General features: G+C 47.8%; 2 protein-coding genes across 8 annotated transcripts in view; one reads left to right on the top strand and one right to left on the bottom strand.

Moving 5' to 3' along the window:
- Nucleotides 1–25,911, top strand: part of LOC100120109 — a 405,862-nt gene that overhangs the window by 58,930 nt on the left and 321,021 nt on the right. For all 6 annotated transcript variants that reach the window (XM_016990241.3, XM_008217833.4, XM_016990242.3 and 3 more), the window contains one exon: nucleotides 3,415–4,047. In XM_016990241.3, coding sequence (XP_016845730.1) covers nucleotides 3,415–4,047 — 633 coding nt within the window. The remainder of the gene's footprint in view (nucleotides 1–3,414; nucleotides 4,048–25,911) is intronic.
- LOC100119882 (putative ankyrin repeat protein RF_0381) lies at nucleotides 11,134–14,053 on the bottom strand. 2 transcript variants are annotated; one of them, XM_003424983.4, is made up of 4 exons: nucleotides 13,885–14,053; nucleotides 13,655–13,816; nucleotides 13,046–13,528; nucleotides 11,134–12,963 (listed from the first exon to the last, which is right to left on the bottom strand). In XM_003424983.4, exons 2-4 carry the CDS (start codon nucleotides 13,793–13,795, stop codon nucleotides 11,464–11,466), a joined length of 2,124 nt encoding a protein of 707 aa, XP_003425031.1. In that variant the 5' UTR covers nucleotides 13,796–13,816; nucleotides 13,885–14,053; the 3' UTR covers nucleotides 11,134–11,463. The 2 variants fall into 2 exon arrangements, with proteins under 2 accessions (XP_003425031.1, XP_031787344.1); XM_031931484.1 differs by lacking the exon at nucleotides 13,885–14,053 and having other exon boundaries at nucleotides 13,598–13,737.

The raw sequence follows: 25,911 nt of genomic DNA, 5'->3' as shown, positions 1-25,911 counted from the left end.
GCCGGTGCTCTTTTGAAGGCTGCGCGCGGCGCTTGAATTTCGTCTTTGTGTGTTTTTGATGCGGTTGAAGTTCGCGCGCTGCGGCAACTGATGGTTGAAAGGAGTAATTGGGATGGGCTTTGTATGCGCGCGTTGTGGGTTTTTAAAATGCTAATCAATGGCATTCGGTTATTTTGGAAGTGAATGGGTCAATCAAATTATTTGGTTGTCAATCAATGCCAGAATAAAGCTGTGATGCTAATAATTAATCGAGGTATTCACGATTCCGAGTGGTTTCGATTGTCACGTCAAGTGTCAAGCTTTCGATTTTTGAGGACAGTCCGTTTTGGAAAATTCAGACTCGCGATGAGTTTAATTTTTGCAATCTGAATCATAATTTTATCAAGTGAATCAATCCATTGTACAAAGTCAATCCTGTAACTTACCCTCCTGCATCCTAATACCTGTCCCTTTTCGAATGCGATTACAATCGAGCGATGCTCGCCTCTCTCTCTCTCTCTCTCTCTCTCTCTCTCTCTCTCTCTCTCTCTCTCTCTCTCTCACTCGCTCCCCGCCTTTATGAAAACTTAATTCCGTCTGGGCCGAAGCGCAATTATACGCGAGATGCAAATCATCCCGTCCGAATCGCATCGGGTTATTACCGCGAGTGAACACGATTTTATAGTCTTTTTCTCTCCGTTGCTGCGTATGCCTGTATACATATGCGTTCTGGCTTATCTCTCGGCTCGACGAGCCCAGATGTGTGCATTGCACCGAGAGCGAGAAAGCTCGTTAATTTTGCATGACCGGCGGTGCGGGCTTTTGGGATAATTTCGAGAGTCTTGGCGAGATTCGAGGATGTATTGTGCCGATCGTCGCAGAAAATGTGGGAGATAAAACTCGTATTGATAATGTCTTTTTTTCAAAGGTATATACGTGAATGCTTTTTGCAATAAACTCGAGTGGTGGACCGGTTGGCTATGCTGAGACAACTCATAATTCGATCGACGTTTTATACTATCGACAGCTGGGACAGAAATAACAAAACAATCGCTGCTTTTTTCGCTTCCGCGGCAAATTTCTAAAAACAGAAATCATAAAGCGTTCGAGACTCGTTCAGGCGTTCGCTCTCAACTGGTTTGCAGACACGTCACGCTGGTACGGATAAAAAAGGCAGAAATCAGAGATAGAAGACCGCCCGGAGAGCGAAAAACCCATACCGCCGATTTTCACTTTGCGTATTCGCCTGTCTTCCCTACATTTGAGTTCTCCTTCCTTCGGCATATCCGGGCTTTTCATCTCGTCGCGCGCTCCCATTTTTCGCTTTATGAAGTGCCTCTGCCTCGCGAACTTCCCCTCTCGCTGTGGGTATAAGTATGATAGGGAACGTCGATGGAACAAGGGCGATAAAAAATTTCGAGGATCTCTGCCTTTTTTTAACTATGCATAGTGGGCGACGTTACTTTGCTTTTGATGTTTCTTTTCAGTTATTTATTTCATAAAAGAGTGCAAAATGGTTTTGGACTGACTGAACTTTTTAGTTTTTGTCGCTTCATGCTACTTAAGCCGCTTATGCTATAACGTCCGAGATAACTTATATTGCGTTGATGCATGCATGCTCTCTAAATTCGATACTTGAGGATCGCTATTGCCTCCATCGAACACAGAAAAAATTAATTAAAACTCAATTATCTTATACAGTCTATACGATACGTAAGGTTGCCAGGAAAAAAGTCACAGCAATCGCTTGAATTAGAAAACGCTTTCAACAAACCGTACAAACACACGGCCGGCTCTGCCGATGTAACGGCCTTCCATAACAATAATTAAAAAGTCTTCGTCCAAGTATATCGTTATATCAGAGCAGCAGAGATCTTATCCCCGGCTATGAGCAAACTCTCGTACACACACATCGGATAAATTAAGCGCTGTCAGTCAACTTTCAGCTCTCTCGAGATAATTTCCTTATCAGTGTCTCTCTCAGGAAGGAAGTAAGGGAGGAAGCAATCGAATCGTCGGCATCGAGCCCGGAGAGACGAAATAAAGCGTGTAAACTCTCTATTTCTCTTGTGCGCGCGCGAGCCCGGCACTATACACACGTATATCCCTACATATATGCGAGGCACGATAGGCGTTCGATCCCACGCCTCTCGGCTATCGCGCTCTCCCATCGGCCAAGATTCAATCTGACCTTCTTATCGCTTGCTATCTCTCCTCTCCGCGGCTGACTTTTTCCTGCCGCTCTTTGCTTTGGCGCGCGAGGAAAATCGTCGAGTATTAGTTTGACGGTTTCCGTTTTGTGTGTCGATGGAGTTGTTGGTGCTGTTCCTTTTTCGAGAAGATAGTTCGTCGACCCGCCACCCCCCTTCCGCGTTATTTATTATTCTGCGAACTTTTTGAAAGTACACATCGATTGAAAAGCCGGACGAACCAGATCAGCGCGGATCTGAAAAAGAAAGAAACCACGTTCCCACAGCTCGTCGCGCATCCGAAGAGACGAGCCAAATAAATTCGCGCCACAAAGGCGCACTGCTGTCTTCGGCGCGAAGAGCTAAAAATCCACAAACATATTCCACGGCCTAGTCGGCGGCGTTTGCTACACACTCCTTCCTCTCAGTACTTTTACGAGGCGAACGTGTCGCTCTTCCTCGGTGACACGTGAAAACCACCCTAATCCTCTCTCTTTCTGCCGAGTAGTTTCCGGCACGATACAAACGACTCTTCTTTCTCTCTCTCTCTCTCTCTCACGTATAGTTCCGTGTATGTGTGTGTAAGAGAGTGATGTTTCACTCCGTGCGAGAACTAAACGGTAAAGACACCTCAGAGCGCGCGTCAAATTTCTAATCGAGTCTCTCTCTCTCTCTCTCTCTCTCTCTCTCTCTCTCTCTCTCTCTCTCTCTCTAAGCGGCTTTGGCGCGAGCTACTGACATTTTTTATGCAGCAGCTTGATGGTAAATGCGTGTGGCTATAGAGAGAGAGAAGATGCGCGGTGCGCCATCATCAGTTTGCGAGAGACGCGTTTTTTACTCGTTTCGCGCTACTCGAGGATGCGTGTTCGTTATTGAGGATGACAGTCGGCTTGATGTATTATGCTCGGATTGATTTCTTTTTTCGGGAATTTATGTAAGTTGTCGGGCGCGCGACTCACAGCGCCAACGGTTAGCCGCGTTCGCTGTGTAGTTAGGTAGTTTTACCGATGTTATCGCGATCGTATAGTGCTGTATCGAGTGGGTTTGCGCGAAATAAATTAACGTCAAACTTTTTACTCGATCAACACAGCACACTTCTAATCGTATGGGCATATTTCTGCGCATTTAATGCCTGACCACTCATATCCAGCCAATTAACGCGTATATAGCCTTTCCCCGCAACGAATCGTTATAAAAGTTTCTCAAAATAAATCACTCACACCCGATTATCCCTCACGTGTTCCAGGTGATACCAGCGGACCGCAGGGCGATCGCCGACAAGGACAGCGAGACCTGGAGCCTGGCAATCGAGCATCCGACCGAAACATGTCCCGCCGACGCCCAAGACCCTCTGCTGTGCACGAATATCCCGGAAGAAAAGCCTCCTGCAGCTCCGGAGCCGGCGGAGCAGCTGACCTGTCGCAACCACGAGACCCGCAAGAGCAAGAGCAAGCGCGTCAAGAGCTACTTGAAACGCTGCAAGGGTGCGCTGACGAAAAACGACGAGACGTCCTGCGAGCGAAAGAAGAACGACGCAGCTCCGCAACAGGCCTCCTCCTGGTACGTCGAGGGCAAGAAAGATTCGGCCGCGTTAGCAAAATCTGAGGAGGACGACGCGGAGCAGAGGCCCGAGGAGATCTTCGAGCTGTGCAAGGCGAGAAGCGTCAGCGTGACCAGAGGCAGCAGGAGCTCGCTGTACGAGGATGCGAGGGACGAGTTCGGGGCCGCGAGTTCGGAAGCGAAGGAACTGGGGGATGCCGACGGGGGATTGAACAAGTGCGATTCCAGTGATACGCTGATTGCCGAGACGCAGGAGGCGAAGGAGGACAGCGAGGAGGATGGAGGACCCTCTACGCCCACGCTGATACCCAACGCTGTGGTGAGTAGATGATATAGCTTGTCATATACGTCTCTGATTGATCTAAGTGAATGCGCGCACGGATTTACCTGGAAATGATCGAGAATTTTGATTGGGGATCCGTGCATTTGCTGACACGCTTTTGTGACGTGAGAGAACGATTCACCAGAGTCCACGTCGAAATGTGTGTATAATGATTAAATTCAGTATTATAAGAGCAGTTACAAACTTTCGAACGGCATAGCGCAGTGCCAAAAGCTTTTACCGCGTATACACTACACGATCTCGAAAACGGCGAGATTCCAGAAAGTTTTCATCCCACTTTTCCCAGCCGAAAGTTTCACTTTAGCAAGCGAATTCACGAGTAGAACAGCAACAACAACAACGCCGCAATATGATCAACGACGGCACAGAAGACCATTAAGCGCGCCTCGCAAGAGGGTCATCCCCTGGCCCATTTGCCGCTTATCTGGGAAAGCGTGCAGGCTGCGTTGTTGTCTTTCGATATCCATCGTTTAACCTATGCGCGACGTCACATGTGCACGAGAGCCGCCGCCGAACAAGCTACACCGCCGTCGAGCGAGGCAATAGCTCATATACACTCAAACCTTGCGAGTCGAGCGCGCGCGCGATAATTGGGGATTTTTGCACTGCGCGTACAAGAACTCTCACCCGTACTTATACCGGCACAATGAAAATCGAACTCTCGCGGGAGAGAGTGTGGGCTCGAGAGCGGGCAAAAAGACGCGGGACCGAGTATGTGTGTGGGTGACGAGAGAGCTCGCTTACGTACGGTGTAGCGAGTGATTGCGCGAGTAATTTTGGTAGGAATTTAAGCCTTCGGGTGTGACGTACAACGTCCCGATGAGTGTCACAGAGGAGATGAGTCGAATTTTATCGTGAGTGGAATTCGGCAAATTTACCTCTTAATTGAAATTTGACAGACGCACTGATTGGTGCCTCGAGTATAATACGCTAAGCGCGATCGCGGGTGTCTCTGTGTGATAGAATTATTGTTTACTGTATTCTAATGCGTCACAGCCTACTTTACAAACAGCAATCATTAGCTCACTCGTACAAAGTCAGTAGAAAAATTCAGACAAAGAAGATCGCAACCCCAACAAAAAGAAAAATGAAAAGAGATCAACTCCGAGACAACGAGAGGTGTGTATGGGAATCGCCGGTCGTGCTCATTAATTATATCGGGCGCCGATCTATCTGGACCGAGCCAAAGACTCGTGCCTGGGCAGACACAGCGGCGCTGTTATTCATATATATAATACACTCTGAGATCCGTTTTCGTTTTCAACACTGTGTACCATCATACACACACACACACACGCACACACACACACCCACGCTCTTCACATTCACGAGGTCTTTGCAGACACGGCGGAAACGAATTGCGCGTCACTTGAATTTTACACTTAGCCTATACCTTATTATAGGCACAAGATACAAGCGGCTATGTCGCTCGTTGCTTCCGGCACGTTTTCGAACGCGACGCGTCGTGTTGCGGGTATAGATACGCGTTTTTGTGCATCGGGCCGTTGCGCAATCGCTGTGAGAATGTTTTACATTGCAGGGATTGCGTGGGACCGAAGTTTGGGCTCAGGAGTTGTGACTCTGTTGTGGTACAATGTAGTAGAGTAATTTGGAAAATGACATCGACAATTAGAAACTTCATTATGCAATTCAAAGGTCACTTGATAAGAAGGTTGATTTAGGAATCTGAGCAATTGAACTTTTTGACTAACGTTCATCCGTCGAGACGTAAATTAATATAACCAGCTGAAAGAGACGTGTCCCTTTCCTTGAAATTGGATTTATCAGGGATCTACCGTCACATACATTTTGCCAGACGTATTTCCAGCCAACAAGGCGCCCTTATCTACAGCCACTTCCGAGAAGTCATTCTTATCGCCAGGCAGCCCTTAGTCTGGGAATATAAATTGGATTTGCACACATACGTAGCGTCCGAGTGGAGGGTGAATTTTCTTCCCAGAAATAGTCGAGCTAATAATATCACTCGTATAGACATTTATATAACCCAAATGGAAAAAAATCCATATAGCTACCAATGGATGAAAGTGGACATCGTCGAAACGAAAAGAATTTTTCGCGAAATCGACACCCATAATTACGCGCCTCTCTTTTTCTCTTCCATCATACTGCAATATACGTGCTCTCGCGCGAGGGGCCATTAATTTCACGGCCATCATCATTGTGTTTCAGCGACTGCTCATTAGAATAATAGCATGTGCAGCGCGCGCGCTCGAGCTCGCGCGACGGTAATTTATTATTCGCGGTGCGTTGCGACCGCGCCAGCTTACATTTGCTATTTAGTTGTATCGTCGGATTCGTTATTTATCGCTTATTGCGACTTATTGGCCCAAAGGGCTGCTGGCTTTGAGAGATTGCGCGCTATGTATAACCGATCGTATATAGAATGCGTAAGCGTGAAAGCGAAAGGACGATTGTTTTGAATGATTTTTTTTTTTCAAGTTAACCGCAAGCACACGAGGAAAAGTCGATTGGTGTATAAATATTTTGACGGATTGAGATAAATAGTCTTGTGTATACTCTTAATTTGAAATGCCAAATCGAATGATACATATAGAGTTATTCCATTTGAAAAGAAATGCATGTAACACAGCCATGTTGTTTTGAGCTTAAAAATACCGAATACCTCACCTACGCCATTAGTCACTTCATATTTGCGATCGAATAATATTCGTTCTAAATTAACGCGACGCGCGAATGTACCCTTATCAAGATCCAAATATATCAAAAGCATAACTTCCATTCCAATATACTACGCATACATATGTACTACGTACAACTGTAATTTGAAATTTCACCATATTCCTATACACAAGCTAGCCAGCGACGCGAAACGAATTTATAACCGCCAATCGTGACTTCATTTCGCAAATAGATCCCTTAATCTTTTTCCTTGGCCGCACCTTTGCGCGTATACGCTTCGCTCTCGGCCTTTGATCTTTAAACTCGTTCCGCTCGTCGCCGCGGCGGTGCGCATTTGTCTTTCCTCCGCGGTGGTTAATTGTTTTCCTCTTGAAAATTAGAAAATCCTCGTAATACCAATGCGCAGCTCCGCTGGAAAGTCTCGCGTTATTAATGGCCTGCGTTTATCTTTTGGATTTTTTCGAGGAAATTCGTCGTCTCTCGAAAATTCACTTCTAGCATATTATATCACAACAACAATAACGCAGTTAAACGGTCTTAAAGGGCCGCCGCATATCAATCGTTGATCCACTTAACAGATTGCACCCTCGATCTCTCTCCTTGCATGCATCGCTATTACTTCTCTTTGATCTTCTCCCCCTTCGTCTTATCGCCTCTCCCCCTGACGTCCTATTTGCGTTTCGTCGACTATCGCGCTGCACGCAAACCGAACTTTTGTCACGCTGAGCAGTTCTCGTAAATTCATGCATCCGCAGCGAGAATTTGAAAAAAATCGCCGATTCGAAAAGCAACCGCTTGAAACATGTTTCCAGCCGATTTTATCTTCGCGACGACCATCCCGTAACTGAGAGCGCGGGACTAGTCGGTTTCACGCTCGTTTAGTCGGCGCGAAGCAACGGACCAGATTTATCGTAATTGAGCGTATAATGACAACGCGGCTTGCCGCGAGCCGCGGCACGACACGCCATAAGTCATTCGCACCTTGCGCGCACGCGCGCGCGCGCGCGCGAGAGAGAGAGAGAGAGAGAGAGAGAGAGCTGGTCTTATCGGCGGGCTCTCTGGAAAGCTCGAGGAAACGCCCTGATATTGCGAAAGCGAAAATCCGCCCTGGGTTACGGTGAACTTCTATCTTGGCACGAATACTCGCGGCTGAGAAAGTTTATGACGAGAGAGAGGATGGCGCGTGGCTTTGACATTAAGATCTCTCGGGGGGACAAATACGGGGTTATTCGATGAAAAAAATTATCATCGCTGATATTCGAAATTGACTTCAATATACGACGAAGTAGCCAAGAGTTATCGCGTTTTAAAAGGCGATGAATTTGCGAATTCGATTATCTTTTAATTGCGACTTTTCACCGTTATTTACACTTCGATTTCATTCTATTACCGCCAAAGAGATGAAATCTCACTTCGATGCACGATACATCACACGCGTTCGAACCTCGCGCTCGCGAATCTTAACTTTCTATATGCGCCGTCGATTTATTATTAAACAATAATTTTTGCGCGCTAAACGCTGCCCCTCTCAATCAATTACGGTTGGACCACACAGCGCTGAACCTCGATGTATAGGTATCCGTAGTACGTTATTTCGATAAATAATATACGAGCCTCGCTTGATTTTTCATCGTCCGGCGCAAATTTTATATGTCACGTTCTCGCGCGCCGCCGCATAAACAAGCGGCCCGCGCGATACAATCCAATCAGCCGGTCCGCTCATATAATCCAATCGAAGTTATTTCAATCTTACTCTCTCTTTCTCTCTCTCTCTCTCTCTTTCTTCCGTGCGCATTAGCCGTCGTTAGCGGACGACTGCGGGCATAAAGCACGCGGCATCTCCCACGACTCTCTCGCGCGCGCGCAATTAACAAATATAAGGCCGATCTTTAGAGTCTCCTCTGCTCTCGTCTTATAAACAATATTCCGCGATGCGCGCGCGCACGTGTGTACGTGTGTATTTATTTCCCATAAATCGTCGCGGCTCTGGAGCCCCGGCTGTGGAGGTCAGGCTAATGGGATAGGATCTCGCGTATACGTATATGCACATCGCCGATACGTAATTGGCTAGAGTAACGACGTGATTTCGGACGTCAATTAACCTCGGGCTCGATTCATAAAGACGCGTTTATGTCTGTGTGTTTGTGTATGTGATGTGTGCGCATCAGCACTAGTCGTGTGTGTGTCGAGATCGTGCGAATCGAGCTGGTCGTGGCGATTTGTCACATCCATCCGGATGATGCGGTCCTGATGGGGAGACATAGGGGGAGAGACGAGGATCTAACCGTGACTCTCACTTTCGCCATCATAACGAACGAGCGAACAGCCTGTCGCTCTTCATCTCGCGTTTCCCTTTCCCCTCGTGCCGTATACAGAGTGCGCGAGAGAAGCACAGGTCGATGTGCCTCTGATGCGCGGTTTTCCGTGTCGTCTCGTGCGCGGATGATGGAGATTTGTTTGTTTTTCTTTTGAAAGATCGGCGACGCGCGGGATTTCACAGCGTCTACATTTTTATTCACTTATTTGCCTTCGGAGCTCGTCTGCGCGTACTCGGCGTTGACCTACTTGTAATGGTAGGCAAGTGTAATGGTTGCACTTCAAAAACTTATTTCTCAGCGGATATTTGTCAAAGCTCGCACGGCGCGTCCAAAATGAAGCCAGCATGAATCTGCGCGCAACCCCGTTCATCATTTCTTTCGGCCACCGCGCGACGTTTCTCTCATTAAAAAGTTTTGGCAAAGCCAGAGTGAGGTCCCTCTTACTCTCTCCACCTCGTGTGTATACACTTTCGACTTGCGCGCGCTCGCGCGCATTCCGCGAAGGGAGCCACCGGCGAAATTAAGGCTGAGCTCCAGCCGATAAATCATCTCACCTCCGCACGTTTCACTTCTTAACTTCATTAGCTAGTGCGCGTGATCTACCGGAGGGCGCTTCGGCTTTTTTCTCGCAGCTTTTTTTCCAGGCCGGGATAATATTGCGTAAGCGATTCACGCCCGGGGTGATGGGGAGAGCGATACTGGGAATTGGAGAACGATAGCATGCGGTTCGGTCTGTATGTGTGTGTGATACACTCATTATAGGCTGTTTAAAGAGGTGCATTATATTGACACCCCGTAAATCAGCTTTCTCTCGATGCATAGCTTGGGTAACGATCGAGCTTTTTTTTTTTTTGCTAATATTTTTTTCGTCGAGAAAGCGGTTTTAAAAGTGCGCTCGCGGTGTCTTTATGTAAACTGTGGCTTTTATTTAATATTATAGTAAAATTATACACCGTTTGATTAGATACTAGTGAATAAAATTTTACCCTTAATAAAGAATTTAAAAAGTAACTTTGAATCTTGCTGTTGGAAACGTTCTCGTTGTTAGCCGTAAGGGACTGAAAGTGAATTTTGATATGTAACGTTACCGTTTTTCTTTTCTTCCAGCGTATTATGAACGTCGTGATCACCGCGTTTACATTGCTCCGTAATGTCCATTTGTCATTTGCGGGTATCTGGCTTTTTGATCGTGACCACTTTTGCTTCCTCATAGAGAAAGTTTCGCGATTGTGAAAAATGCTCTCGCGACGTCGTATTATTTCGTGCCTAGTGAAATTCGTAGGACATAACTTTGAATTCATTATATTCATCGCATTAATAAGCCTCGTTGATAACAATCGCTCCGATTTCATTCAGCGTCGTTCATCGGCATCATGAGAAATAGCTCAAGTATTTTTTACATTTCATTCTCCAAAAGCATCCGACGAAAAGAGCGTGACGCGCGCAAGATCAACTTTATTTCATTACAATAACTTCTTTCCCCGAAGTTCGCCTTCTCGCATCAGACACGCCGAAGCCGGAGGAGTCCTGTAATCCTCTCGAACTCTAGATCCTTCTTCCCCCGCGAGTCGGCTTCTCAATTAGATCAAAGAGCGCGAGAGTGGAGAAAAGCGAGAAAGAACCGAGGAATCCAGAACTTTAAATTTAATTCCTGGAAATTCGCTAGCATCGACTTATTTCCTGAAACCCGAGAACGCGGCGGCTTTAGAGTCGACGGAACTTCCCGAAAGTCAAAGTGACGGCTGAGAGAAAGAAAAAAGGAAGTGAAGTTTGAGGACTTCTTTTCATCGGCGTATCAACTTACCAAGCAATGTTATAAAAAAAACCGATAAAACAACGAAAACAGAGCACTTTACAGGCGATTGCTATTCAAATATAGAATCGGCCAAATTCCTCTTTTCCTCTCGAGCGTATAAAGGTAAACACACAAAAGGAAGAAGCCTCGTCATCGCCTGTCCTGAAAGGTATACACACACCATCTCGTCTTGTCGGCTCGGCTCTTTGAAACATCGCTCAGCGCAAAAAAGGACCAACAACTCCCCCACACGCATGCGCGAGAACAAAGAAAAAACCCGCTGCCAAGTTCTTGGCACTGCCAGGCTCATTGGCTTTTTATTATTGTCTTAATATCTTCCTTTTTTAATACGTTCCACTAGAACGTTTTTTATTGAAATATACAGTGATAGTATCATGCCATTCGATTTGAAGTAAAAGATAAAATAATTGAAAATATCAAATATATAAAATACACACACGTGATGCCCGCATCCATGATGTAGAGGTAGACTATTATCTAGCGGAAGCATAGTCTCATACATGTCAACTGTATAAAAACGTACTTGATAATGTCAGTTCATATAAAATAAAAACAAATCAAATTCACGATCTATAAAAAGTACGAATAGGTAACGTGTCATTCTACTGCATCCGCGTTGTTTTTATTTTGCTCAACGCAGTAAGCTTCTAGCTCCTTATCGTTGAAGTACTGACAAAGTATCTCGATCAGCTCACAAGGCAACTGGTTTCCTAGAACGTCCTGCAGCAGCACTTGCAGCTTTTGGAGCATCGAAAGTCGGCGCAAACCTACTTTATAGTTGGACAGCATATCGTTGAAGTAGAACCAAAACGTCGATTTATCGGCATTCGAACGAACTGCTAGTGTCATTTTCTTGCAGCGCAAGCAGCGCACGAGACCGTCGTGACGTTTGGTCAATAGGTCGAAGTAGGTTACCGGGGACTCCTGGCAAACCCGCGTCGATCTCATGACTTCCAGCTGGCGAACGCTTTTTTCGTAAAAATTTTTCATACCTTCGTATTGATCCATCAACTCGAGGTTCTCCTGCTGAACTGGCTGACCTTGCGAGGCCAGGAGTGCTATGTGCTTTAACAGGTATCCCAGGACTTGAGATGAACTTGATGAATACGCGATGTAATTATTGATCATGTGAACTAGCGGTAGCTTGCCCTGGATTTTGAGATTAATATCGGCTCCGTGAGCCAATAACAGCTTCGTGATTTGTGGATCTTTCTGATGAAACGTCACTGCTGAGAGTAAAGCACGACTATCGGTTCTGCAATTAGCACCGTGCTCTAAAATCAATTTCACTGCTTCCTCGCTATCGGAATACGTGGCGTATTCGAGCACGGATGAGCCCATGTTAGTGACCTCATTGACATTCGCCCCGGCGTCAAGCAGTTTTTTTGCCGTGTCTATTAGGCCTTTGTTGGACGCGATATGAAGCGGAGAAAGCCCATCGGGGTTTTTCAGGTGGACGTTCGCACCTCGCGCGATCAGCAGATTAGCAACGCGCTCCCTACCGTTGCGCAACGCCCTGACAAGAGCTGTATTTTTGTTCGAGTCAAGGTGGTCCAGTGGCGCTCCGTAATCCAGCAGCCTCTTACAAACGCGAGATGCTGCCTTGTCATCAAATCCTAAGATCGCTGCGTGCACGGAGCTTTGATCGTACACGTGGCGATCGATGAGATCGACTCGGGCGTCGTGGCGCAGCAGCAGGTTCACAGCCACCTCATTGCCGTTCCGCAGTGCACCGAAGAGCGGCACCTTGCGACCGGGCTTGCCGTTGACGTCGACCTTTTCCGATTCAAGAAGGTATTTCGTGACGTCGACAGATCCCAAGTGAACAGCCAGACAGAGCAGCGTTTGGCCATCTTTGTTGACAAATCGGTGGAGATCGGTGCCGTGCTTCAGCAGCGCTCGAAAGAGCTGCATCCTGATAGACGAGTTCGGGTTTTTGATGACGTGGAACAGTAGAATCCAGTCGTTCCTCAGGTTCAAGCGGCTGAGATTTAGCAGCGTCTTGAACACGGTTACACTGCAGCATCGAAGCGCCGCGAAGTGCAACGCAGTCTCGCCCGCGTGGTTCTTTAGGCGCACGTTCACCGGTTTTACGGCCTAAAACGCCCAAGTTGCGCAAACCTTTAATAAGGATATAAGCCAGCAAAAATTAATATATAATTCAGATGAATAAACTCACGGTCTCGCTGAGCATGAAGTTACTCATTCGATCCTTGACTCGACCGAGACTGCTCGTGAACGGCGTCTCTCCGATGTCGTTTTGGCAGTTGGGATCGGCACCGCGATCCAACAGCAGTTGGACCAACGCCTTGAATTCAAATTTGACGGCCAGGTGCAGGGCTGTATCGCCGACTCGACTCTGCGCGTCGATGCGGACACCTCGGTTAAGCATCTCTTCGACTGCCAACCGGTCGTTGGTTTTTACCGCGATGTGCAGAGCGGTCAGTTTTTCGTGCCTCGTGGTCGCATTCAGCATCACGCCTGCATCCAGCAGCTGCCTCAGGATGATGGGCTCGGTACAGTGTTTGACGGCCACGTGCAGGGCAGTCTCGCCGTTCTTGCCGAGCTTCTGTTTCGCGCTCGCGCCGCTCTTCAGTAGGAGCTTCACGAGCTCGATTTTATTCTCCCTTTCATTGTTGTTGCTGTTGTTATCATTATCGTCCTGTAATGACGAATAACATTAAATGGAAAGTGTTATTTTCTTATGATATTTGGAAATATATATACTTACAATAATATTTGGAAAACTTTTCTAGACTAAAAAAGATAGCTAATACGGTTTCTATACCTTGAGACGCAATGCCAAGTGCAGGGCAAGCGTTTTGTCTGCTCCATAGCTGTTCAGTTCAGACTGCACAAGCGGCTGTAAATGCCGGCTTAGCAGATATTCCAACCGTGCCACGTCAGCGTTAATCGAAGGTGCCGGCATGCTGACTCCCGATATCAATACCTGATACAAATTTAGTGATGTTATTCGTTACATAGATTACAGGAATCAGACATTGAGCGTGGACTTACGTATTCAAAATATCAACAATAAGCTGTTACAAAATAGTCGGCAGCCTTGCATTTTAGCCCATAGAAATACTTTTTAGTGGCACTTCTATTCCTGATATCGAGGAATTACTATTGATGATGTGTCTATGTATACACATCCAGAACATTTCATGTCAACAACCGCCAGCGGACTGATGTTGGTATAATATCGATCGTACGTTCTACCTATACAAGGTTCGAAGTTTACAGTACTCTCATCTAGGAATATTTTTTCGGGAATAATGTTGTAGGTACTCTGGAATAGTTACTAGACTTTAAGCCAATTTCGGTTCGTTTTGCTTTTGTTTAATTTTTTGTAACGTTTAATTAAAATCCGGAAGACGATCAAGTTACCCCCCCCCCCCCTTCCACACACACGCATTCATACGGACATTTTTTAAAAACAAACGTGATTCGAACTTCGGTAACCTCATAATGGATTTCTAACCCGTTTTTGATTTTTGAATCGAAAATTTCACTCTATTACAAAGCTTCCTTTAGGAATAAGCAAAAATAATCGTTCCATCGTCCTCTCTCGACGGTAATGCGACACCGGCAATGTAGGTTTATTCGACGCGTGTGCGAATCTCTCGCTTTCTACCATACACATAGCAGACCCAGAGAGAACAGCGCCGCCCGGACGAAATTGAATTTTTTCACCCACCTGCATCGGGCCGCATAATGAAAAGAGGCTCTCGGTTTTCCTTTCGTTCGCCGTCGCGTATGCAAATGATATCGTTTTGGGAGGAAGCCACTACTGCACACGTCACGGGGATAATGACTCCGACCCGTTTCGAGCGCCGTTGGATTGGAAATTGCTCGCTCGCTTTTATCCGACCGCGATGATCGTAAATAACGGATATAATGAGGCCGGCGGCCGTTGTTTTCTGCGGATCGGAGTATCCTTTCTTTGGGCGAATCGAGGGGACTAATATAACGTCGAGTGACTGCAGCCGCGCGAGAGAATGAAGGTGTTTGCGATCGGCTCGATGCAGATTCAATAAAGGCTGTTAGATAAGGATCTCCGTGGGAGTAGTGGTATTTATAGCAAATGCGATTTTTCCACACTCCGCGGGCTCGACGCACACACGGAAAAGAGAGTGCAGTAGGGATATCAAATTATAATACCGAGCGCTAACTGAGTTACGTATATTACTGCCAATTTAGAGCCGGCTAATTCTCCTCGCAACAATAAGCTGCTGCTGCTGCTGAGCTAAGCTGAGGGACAAAAACGAATCTGCGCGGAGAGCGAAAGCCGGTAGACACGCGCCCGTAAACTTACAAGCTCGTGTAATTGCGAAAAAACGCGGCGTGCGCTCTGTCAATCGAGGCACGATTCCCGATTTTTCTCCGCGTCGGCGCAGAGTGTAGGTATACCTATAGCGTGGCCTGGCCTTGTTTAAGGGCATTATGTAAAGTCAAGCAATTAAAAACGTCCTCGCGCGCGAGCTGCAGCCGATTTTCGTACACACACACGTGGGCATCGAGAGAGAGAGAGAGAGAGAGAGAGAGAGAGAGAGAGAGAGAGAGAGAGAGAGAGAGAGAGAGAGAGAGAGAGAGAGAGAGAGATCGGTACGACGACGACGTGCTTTCGTTTATCGCCTCCCTTGATCGAGACGCGGCAAGTTTCTTCGATATTCCTCATTGTGCGCTCACTTTCGCCGGTAATTCTCATAGCTGGCTCTTTCTGTCTTTCGCTTGGGATTTCGTAAAATCGGTTACGGAAGACGATCGCACGCGCTCGGAAACCTCGCGGCGCGTCCTCTCGAGGAAGCGCGCACCCCTGCGACAAATTTACGAGCGTTTCTCTCCGCCAAAGTCGAAGCTTCGTCCGGGAGAAAGAGAAAATAGAAGGATCCTCCCACCTCCGCCGCGCGATGATGACACGGACGACCAACAGCGACGCTCGTTGCGTCAGAGACCGGCTGCTTTTCACATAGCCCGTGGACTCGCGCGCGCACGCGAACCATGTGTGTACTGCCACATGTATATAGGTAGAGAGAAGAAAGGGACGTTCGCACGAGCTTGACCCGGAAATTGTCGGACGCCAATATCCCGTGTGCATACGGGCGCCGATAGCGTATACCCGTTGACACCTTATTACCCCTGGCCCCGGGCCAGCTTGTGCTCTCTGCGACTCTCTTGCAAAATAGCCGCTTTATTTATACCGCGCGTGTCTGCACGCTACTCATTGCGCGCTGCGTCTCTCTCTCTCTCTCTCTCTCTCTCTCTCTCTCTCTCTCTCGCTCTTTCTTTCTCTGCGCAGGCTTTGTGCGCTGCTCGGCGAGGATAGTTGTGGTAGTATAGTAGTAGGCCGTTAAACAAATTTCCCCTCGTTTCAAAAAGGAGAGCACGTTTCGAGAGCTCATTTCTTTCTCGAAATCCGCTGAGTCAGAGCTCTCTCTCTGTCTCTCTCTTTCTCTCTCTCTCGCGGCGATAAGGTGCTTTTGTTGTACGTTGCTGGGAAAAAGGATCGTCGAATTATACGTGGGATCGTTTAGATAAGGTGCTGGATTTAAAATTTTGACGCGTTGAATAACACACGAGGCTAAGTACCTTTTCCCGCCTTCGACAACAGCTTCCGCGAATAATTGTGACTAACCGCGCAGTTTCGCTACTTCGCAGGAGTCCCTCGGGATCCTCAACAATTCGATTATGCAAATGGCTTCGAGATACATCGCTGCTCGCTCTTTATACGGTGCGTAATATCGATTTACCGAATATAATGGCCATTGACATTGCCGCGTATTAAAAGTTTTTTTTTCAATATAGGAGTAGAATTTCTCGCTCACCTCGACACAATGGCTGCATGTCTTATTACGCGTACACTCAGCTCACGACCGGCTTCGTCAATACACTCGCGAGTGGCCGTCTCATTCCCAACTTTCTTCCTAAACAAGGCGACACGGCATTTTTCGTCACTCTGTACAATACTCCCTAAACAATGGCACACCTATACGAGAGAGACCGCATACACGAGAGCGAATTCCAACGGCTCGCGCCGTTCATCATCGGCGACTCTTCGAACAATGCTATTTCTCTAATCTCGGTCAATCTCCGCGCGAAAAACGTCGAAAACAAACGCACTCGCCGCATACCCGTACGCACGCGTACTCCACATATCCCTTATCTCCGCTCGAGATCGGTGCGCAACGAGCGCGCGCGCATTGCACAACTGCTGAGCTCCTTTTTTTTTCTTGCACCTCGGGCGGCACTTATATGAGAGAGACAAATTTCCGAAAATAAGCCGGGCGATTGTTTAGCGCGTTGCGCAATAATAAATTCGGTGCGCGGATAAATCAAGCGCGAGAAATTATAACAGGTTGCCGGCCGCGCGCGCGAGAAAGTAATGGGGGGCTGCTGCTGCTTGTTGTGAGGCTGATCGGTGTTGGAGTGAGTAATAAGCTGCGATAAATTTGGATTTTTGCGGTGAGAAGTGGATAAGGAAACGTATAGGTCTCTGGCGAGTCGCTGCGGAGAGAGAAAAACAGAAATGAGAGACTTTATCAGCGGGCGATGATGTATTGCGGAGGCTAGGTGCTGCGCGGTGATTTTAATGACTGTGTTGCGCCAGACCTATGAACTTGGCTACTTTCTTTGTTTTTCGATTATTCGCCGTGGAAAAATGCAGGCTTCAAGTACATGTTGATCCATCGCGACCCATCGGACGCGTACAATACATTATTCGATCAACGCAGCCGTTTTCACTCTCTTAGCCCCCCGAAAAAAGTCAAAAACCTCCGTGCGCACAAGTGGCAAAGTCACCCGTGGTCGGCCAATTAAATGCACTTAAATTCCCATTTTTCTCCACAATCGCGGTGTGCATATAAGCACAGTTCTCGTGCCTAGAAGAAAGTCTCAAATTAAATCAGAAAAAACTACAACGACGTCGAGACAGGCCTCTTTCACCTCATCGAATAACAGCGTCTGTCCCCCAGCAGCGCGCGCACATACGTGTATATATCTATACATATATCCTTCCGATGTTGCACCCGGCGATTAGGCCAACTGATAAATTGAATGGCTCGACGCGCGTCGCGGAACTCGCGCTGCTTATACACACGCGGAAATCAGCTTCGCGGTCTCATTATTGCGTCGCATGGCCGCGGCTCTCAAAGTCGCGTAATTCGCGGCTATATATAATACGCGTGCTGCCCACGCCGCCAAGGTGGTTTTCTCCCTCTCCCTCTACCCCCGACTCAAGAAACTATCATTATTCATCCGACGTGCGGACCTCACGCGACGCCGATTTATACGCGCGCGTGTGTGTGTGATTCTTCGTGGGGGGGGGGGGGGGGGGGGGATCCGAGCGCACAGATATCCGCGAGGAATGGAAAATATTCACCGGGAGATTGATCGCCGACGATTCGCTGATTCTTATTTTGCGGAACTGCTTGTAGGCACGCGTACCTGAGAGATGTTTGCTCTCCGCGGCATTGCATTGTGCGCGTGTGTGTGGCTATGCGGCGGATTAGTTCGTTCGAGGTGGTATTAATACGAGTATACGAGCGCGCGTTGCCTTTACGTAAGTTGCGTGTGGATTAGCTAATGAATTTCGACCTGCTATTTATCTTTATAGACATTTGTGAAATTCCCAAGCGCTGCGCGGGATAACGCTTCGAGGGGGGAGATTTCGTTATGACAGCAGCACGAGTTATCTATAGCATGGTAGATTTTGACGATTGCCATATTTTCGAACGATATTCTCGCGGCACACATCGACTGCATTGCGCGATCTTTGTCTGACGGTTTTACGTCGTGTCGCACTTGTTGTATTCCCGCATACGCACGTCGGCTCAGACTAGCGCACATCCGCCTCTGCGAGAAGCCGTTCGCGAGGCGATAAGCCGAAAAAGAGAGCGTAATCTGGTCCTTCCGATCTGAGGCCATTCCGCAGGAGTCGCGCGGCGACAGATACTTTTCTTTTGTGGCCCCGCGCGTGTGATATCTTTATCTCGGCTGGTTTCCAACCGCGCGTTTCGCAAGCGGCCTCTTATCGGCAGATTGTAAGTGGGCTTGTATAGCCGCCAGACTCTGATGGCTCCTTATTGTTCGGTAATTGCCGATTTTAACGGCGCGAGAGCACGAGATAAGCTGAGTTTTATGTACCTAGAGTGTTTCACTTCTTGGAACTCGTAGTTTATATTATGGCTGTGCAAGAGTTTTAACAAATTGAATCACGCAGAAAGAGAGCTGTTACTATAGATTTTGGGTAGCTGTAGTTGTTCTCTTATTTTCCAACAATGAAAAACCAGTGTAGTTTTGGGATGCACAGAAACAGTGGTTTTCAAAGGAATCTAACGGCGAAGCGAACGTTCTCAGGATATGACCAACCAAATCGGAATCCCACAGCCCTCGCTGTGCGGATCGAGAAAAAAAATACCGCCATAGTCCGCTATACTACCGCGACTTCCCAGTTTCCACGCGAGTCTGGAATATTCCCTGTATGTACATATAACGTGCATAGCGCGCGGGAGTTCCCCCCTAATCAAGCCGCACGACTTCCCGATCACTTTCGCCGATTGCGATTGATTACCCCGCGAGCGCCGCACGTGTACACAAATCTCCCAGCGCATTGTCCCGCGGTCCAACGGTATTATACTGCACCGACTCGCTTCCTCGTAATACCACTAAATGGAGAAGTTGTGTCTTGTAAGCTCTCCGCGCGCTGGCATTGTCGATGTAAGATGTATCGATGGAAGATGAAGGATATACCTATATACAGGCGGGTTAGGACTAAATTTGGCGAATTTGAGGAATAATTTATCGGGTGAGCGAATCTTATCATTCGGATGTTTGTATGGATGCCTTCGAGGCGTAATAATGGGCAGTGACCATGTTTGGGCTTGTACGCGGAAGGAATGATCAACGTGCTGCAGATATGATTTCTTTTTCACCTCTCTGAAATGTTAATCGGGGTACTGTGTGTTCGGAAATTTCTCTCGTCGTGTTCGCGAGCTCGAAATCGTAGGAAAGCCGTTTGATTCATAGCGTAATTTCATTTGAATTCGTCGATTTGCGCTAATCGATTTTTGAAACATCCAGGCCATTCCTCATCGTTCTCTATCTCTTTATCGTTCAGTAGGATGATCATTTGATTGTCCGGTCAATTAAGTCAATCGCGGTATCGCAGAAATTAACCATCAGTGTTTCACTTCCCCACCGGCTTCAATCGACTCTCCTACATAAATCTCGACGTTGTTCCGGTGACATCTACCACGCTGCCAAACATATACACTCTCTCTCCCAGATTTTTAAGGCGCGAAACTGATTCAAATATATTCTAATTCAAAATTTCGAAAACTTCATCACGGAGTTACTTAGCGAGTGGTTGTAAAAGCCAGGGCGCGACGCACGTCAGGGGAAAACAAGAGCGATAGGACACGGGAGAGAGAGAGAGAGAGAGAGAGAGAGAGAGAGAGAGAGAGAGAGAGAGAGAGAGAGAGAAAAGCGGTGTGTTTCTGCTATGCCTGCACAGCACTCGCCGCGGATTAAGGCCCTTCGTCATGGCCACACCCACCTTGCCATACGCTCGCGCGTCTATGTATGTATATGCATCAGCTCTCTGCCGCGCGTCACTTAATGTCTTCCGCGTTTAGAATGATGAGTTCGTTCGTTAGCGAGGGGCGTGATTGTGATCATCAGAGAGCCGACAAGCTCGCCGCCGCTGTCGGAGAATTTTTGCTTATCTTGCACTTTTTGCGCCTAGTTTATTGACTCACAGTGTAACGTCGCGGTAAAGATGAGAAAATCGAATCACACAAGTCCGCTGATATGTCCAACGAAACGGAGGATGTGTGCGTGCGTGTGTGTGTGTGTGTGTGTGGTCTGCCCTTTGCCATATTTCAATATCGAAATGCATCGAGGCGCGCGCTGTCACGTGCAACTGTCGACTCGGCTTCATCCAGAATAGTCCAATCAGCGGCAAGAAAAGCGCAGCGCGTATACATGCATCTACAAGCCAGTCGTACGTGCCAAGCCATAAACAACCATCTCGCACCCAGCGGCTCACACTCGCACACATGCGCAGCAGGCGTCGCGCGCGTTTGTCGCTAATAAACGAACTCAATTTGCGTTCGCGCAGCCATATACACGCCACACGCGGCGCGATAACGGCCACGCGGAAATTGATTACACGCACCGACGGCCAATATCGTCGTCGTTGTTATTCCGTCGTCGTCCATACGCCGGTTATAGCTGAAGGAAACGGAGACGTACTCAGCCACCCGCGGAGCAGCGCGCAAACATCATCCTTATCCCGATCCATTAACGCCGCCATTACTTAAACTCTCAGCTCGACGGTATTTCTCTCGCTGTTCGCTTTTTTCTGCTGCGGTATCGTACACGGCCCGGCTAAATCCATCCGCATTGTTCGCCAGGGGGGGGGGGGGGTGAGTGTACTGCTGCTGGTTTTATGCAGTGTCGTTTGATCGGAGAACGAGTTCTTATCGGGATCGCTTGATTGCTCGGGGATTAACGAGCTTTCGAACTCGACGAGAGACGAAATCGAGCGTTTGATAGGATTTTCACGATGTAGGGGCTTTGACGACGCGGAGGGTAGATCGACGAGAGTTTCGGGGTTGCCAATGCCAATTTTTATCTGTATCTCGTAGTACGTTTTATTTTTAGAATACGATCTAGGTCTGCTGTTGGGTTGCTTGTAGAGCACTACTGCGACTGCATAATCCGTGAGCGCTATACGATATTCATTTATTCAATGCAATGTAGATATGGGCTCTATACAGCTACTTTTACTTTGAAATATTTATAAATATTCATCGAATAACAAATTCATCGATACGCTCGAGCAAAGTAAAAAAAACGCCAAGTCTTTAAAACAAAAACAAGTTAATTATCATATCGCACGCATTACACACAGGCCGCGCGGCTGTGCATTAAGATATATCGTCGAATTATCGAAACTATTAATTAAATTTATCACCTTTCGCGCGTTTCTTCGAAAAAAAAAATCGTCTAACCCCCTAACGGCAAAGCAGTTGACGAGAACGCTTATTTCCAATGCAAAGCTCCCATCGCGAAGTCCCGCAGAGAGGGGGAGCGCAATAAAGAGATACGAGAAAGGGTTCACGCGCGTGCCGGTGTACCCGCGAAGACAAGGATCTGCTCTCGACGTGCGCCCAGAGAAAGTGACGGGTTCTCAGCTGCTCGCCGTGGTGACCGAGAGTCGCCGTTGTGTGCATATACTACCTGCCGGTCGAGGCAAAAATTCGAGTAGGAGGAAAATTCGCACGCGCCTTATCTCGCGGTCTTGATGACAAACATTGCCGCGCGCTTGACGGATTTGCCCCGCGGAGAGCGGAGGTTTCAGCGCGTGCGTTGTCGTTAGCGAATCGTGCGTTGCTTTGTTTCGAAAACGAAAAATGCACATATTCACAACTGGCATCGGTCAAAACGAACGTCGCCAATCGCAACTGTTTCGCGTCGTACATCCTTCCCGAAAACTTGCGCTCTGATTTATCGTCATAGCAACACCGTAGCGCCGCAGAGGAAGCGTAAAAAAGAATCCAATTCAGGAACCGATCAAGATGTAAATGAATTGTAAAGCCTCTTCCGGCACACTCGTTCCTCTTCCACACCGCTCGAGGAAAAGTGGGGACATGTATAGGTATAGATCGCACGGGGGGCGACGCTGTCTCCTGACTCTCTTGCAATCAATGCTCGCCGAGAGAGAATAGAGAGACAGCAATAAATCAAAGATCGATAAATCAAGAGGAGTCGAGGGGTCTCCCGCGTAATGCCTTCCTCTCTCTCTCTCTCTCTCTCTCTCTCTCTCTCTCTCTCTCTCCCGCGGATGTGTATACAGATCGAGAAACTTCACACACATACACTCGTAGACGCAGGGGGCACCATTAGAATGGGATTGCGAGTCAGAGGGATCGCCCGACATTTGTTCCCAGGCGAGCGAGTAATATTAAATTAATTGTGATGTGGATTTCAGATTCTTTAAAGGAAGCCAGCCGCCAGTCGTGATGGCGTGTGTTTCGCACTGGCTCGTCTCTCTCTCCCGGGAATGCGCTCAGGAGTTACGTAAAATCTGCATCATAGAGGTGCGAGCGCGCGAATAAATCGTTCGCGTTTTCAGGCAGATTGTAGGTAATTAAAACGAAATAAGTAGTACAATTATGTCAGCCCGGCTTGTATTTACGGTTATTATAATTTCGAGTCTTGAGTATGTGTGTGTGTGTGTGTGCTTGTGCTCGGGAGAAGAAACATGTACCCTTGCGTCAGATCGTGTAGATATTCTGTATATAGGCAAATGAGTAAATAGTTCGTTAAGGTGATTGCGTTTGACATTACATAAATTTGCATCATACAGAGTGCACACAGAATCTCGTTTGGCTCCAATATTTAACGAGCAGTTTATTTCAATTTTGCCAACCGTGTCTCGCGCGTCGATTCGTTGCACAAGCTTCGTTAGAACGAAAAAATTTCTCGACTTCCGCCTCCGGCGCCATGTGCGAATTACGAGTCAGCTCTCGAAAAAAATGTCACCCGCGCTGCGTACACCGAGAGCCATTGTTCCAACGCGTGTGTCTCGAAAAGTCGTCGCTCGATTTTTCCCCCGTCGAAATTGTATTCAGACAGTCAGTCGGATAAAGAGAGAAGGACGCGCGCATAAACAGCTCTCGGGACACACGACGAGTAGTGTCTCACACGGAATCGAGATCTGCTGCAGCGCGGCGGGAGAAAGTGACGGAGCCCGGGCTCCAGGGTACGAGGACATCGCCGTCGTCGTCGTCCTGCTCCTCCTCCGTGATGATCGTGATCGCGCGGGGAGCGGGAGAGATATACGCTCTCGGGTCACGTTTCCGGTAATTAATGACTCGCGTCATCGAAGCTCCGGCTCTTGGTGGTAACGGTTACATCTGTCGATTGTTCGTCTCTCCTTCTCTCTCTCTCTCTCCCTCCCTCCCTCTCTCTCTCACTCGCACGTGCGCGGCACGGATGGGTATCTTCTTCTTCTTCTTCTTCTTCTTTAGCAGTGTGTCTGTCCGTCTGCTGCTGCGATCATAATCATTGCGGGGATCATGATCCGCCGTTATTGTCATTATCGTTATCGGAGAGGCGCCACGACTCCGAGTTTCGTCATGTACACGGGGGAAAGAAAAGATCCACCGCCACGTTTTCGTGGTGTATAGATTGTTAGCCACGAGTAGTCGTATATAAAAGAAAACAGTTTTTGAACTGGCCTTTATTTTTTCCATTCTCATTATTACAATCTGTTGATTGGGTCGCTTGTGCCGTAACTCCAACCTAGTCCACGCGTATCACATAAAGTTATAACGTCTGAGTCACTGCAGAAACCCGTAAGACATCAAGCTTTCGAACGAACAGTCCCGCGATTCTGGCAAAAAAGCACACGTATTCGCAAAACCGTTCTCGTTCATTCGCTGCGATTCCGATCTGCAGCCATACATCGTCTGCAACGCGCGCACTCCGATCGCATCAACCGACATCAGTGTAGTTGCCTCAGCAGTGCGGCGCCACAGAGCGCGAAAGTCCGACGATCGTTCATTTCCATTTTTCCTCCATAAAATCGACGGAATTATTAGCTTTTTCGCGCGCAGCCGATATCATCGTCATCGCTATCGCCGTTTACGTGTAAACCAGCCTTTCATTTGTACATCGCTTGTTTTCATCCCGGCCGCGATTCTTCTCGCGACTCGCGACGTTATCTCCGGCTCATCGACGTCTTGAAATTTGAATGATGGCGCGCATAAACTTCGATGTATGTACATACAGTGTATAGCCGCGCTCGGCAAGAGCCGAAAGAGAAAGAGCCGCTGCTCCCTTCCTCGGCGGGTACATTACACGCGTGTTTTTCGCCACATATTATACGTGTGTGAAAATCGATATGCGCGAATCGAGTCGAGTCGTAAGTAACTTGCGCGAAAGGACGAATAAAGCAAAAGTCCAAATATAGGTATATGACTCCGCGCGAGAACGTCGCTTTTGGTAGTAAATCGAGGGGGAGAGACGTCGCTGGATATCTCTCCGATGCCGGGGAAACCCGGAATAAGCGGGATTGACTTTTACTGCTGCTTTAGACGATGTAAGCTGTATAATCGTTCGACAGTTTACGTGTGTTGCCGAGCGGCTGAGATGTTTCCTGGCGCGACTCTGGATTTTTTGACGGAGCACGATTTGTGGGAAAAGGCAGTTGAATATCACCGGGAAATTTCGTTTTTATACTGTAAGCTCGTCTCGCGATGCTCGGCTTTTACCACTTGAACAATGCGCAACGCTCTCGCTCTATCGCTGACCTGAAAGTCGCACTGTATATACATTTAAAGCAACAAATCACGCGAAATACATAAATTTAAACCCTCGCCTACCGTACATTTTTCCGCCCAATAGCCCGCCGCATACATACAAACGAGCCGCCGCTACAGATAAAGGAGCGAATACCGCTCGTGGCGCGGAGTCTTATCTTGCGCAGTATCTGAGCTCTGATAGTCGGTCAGAGCTGTAGGACTATCTTTGGCACGAATATCGAGCCTTTTTCCGCGGCGTTGCTCGCGTGTGTACATATGCCTCGTAAAACTCGGCCGAAGGTCGGTATCTCTCGCAGTCGTGTCCGACATCCGTCTGCAGATCACGCGCCGGATCGATTACCAATTATTCCCGCGCCGACGATATGCATCGGTCACTCTTGGCCATGGGGGGTTGTTACGAGGCGAGTGATTACGCACGAGCTGCTTATCTATGGCGGGATTGTCTCGATAATTTCGAGAATTTATTGAACTGTTGTCGCACACATGCGTTGTTTCTTTTTTCAATGTCCTAGAGAGAGAGAGAGAGAGAGAGAGAGAGAGAGAGAAGAGAGAGAGAGAGAGAGAGAGAGAGAGGAGAGAGAGAGAGAGAGAGAGAGAAGAGAGAGAGAGAGAGAGAGAGGAGAGAGAGAGAGAGAGAGAGAGAGGAGAGAGAGAGGAAGAGAGAGAGAGAAGAAGAGAGAAGAGAAGAGAGAGAGGAGAGAGAGAGAGAGAG

The sequence above is a fragment of the Nasonia vitripennis genome, chromosome 1 (assembly GCF_009193385.2).
Source record: "Nasonia vitripennis strain AsymCx chromosome 1, Nvit_psr_1.1, whole genome shotgun sequence".
Classification (NCBI taxonomy): Eukaryota; Metazoa; Arthropoda; class Insecta; order Hymenoptera; family Pteromalidae; genus Nasonia; species Nasonia vitripennis.
Note: the sequence above shows the minus strand (reverse complement) of the source record. Positions and strands in the feature narration are given on the sequence as shown.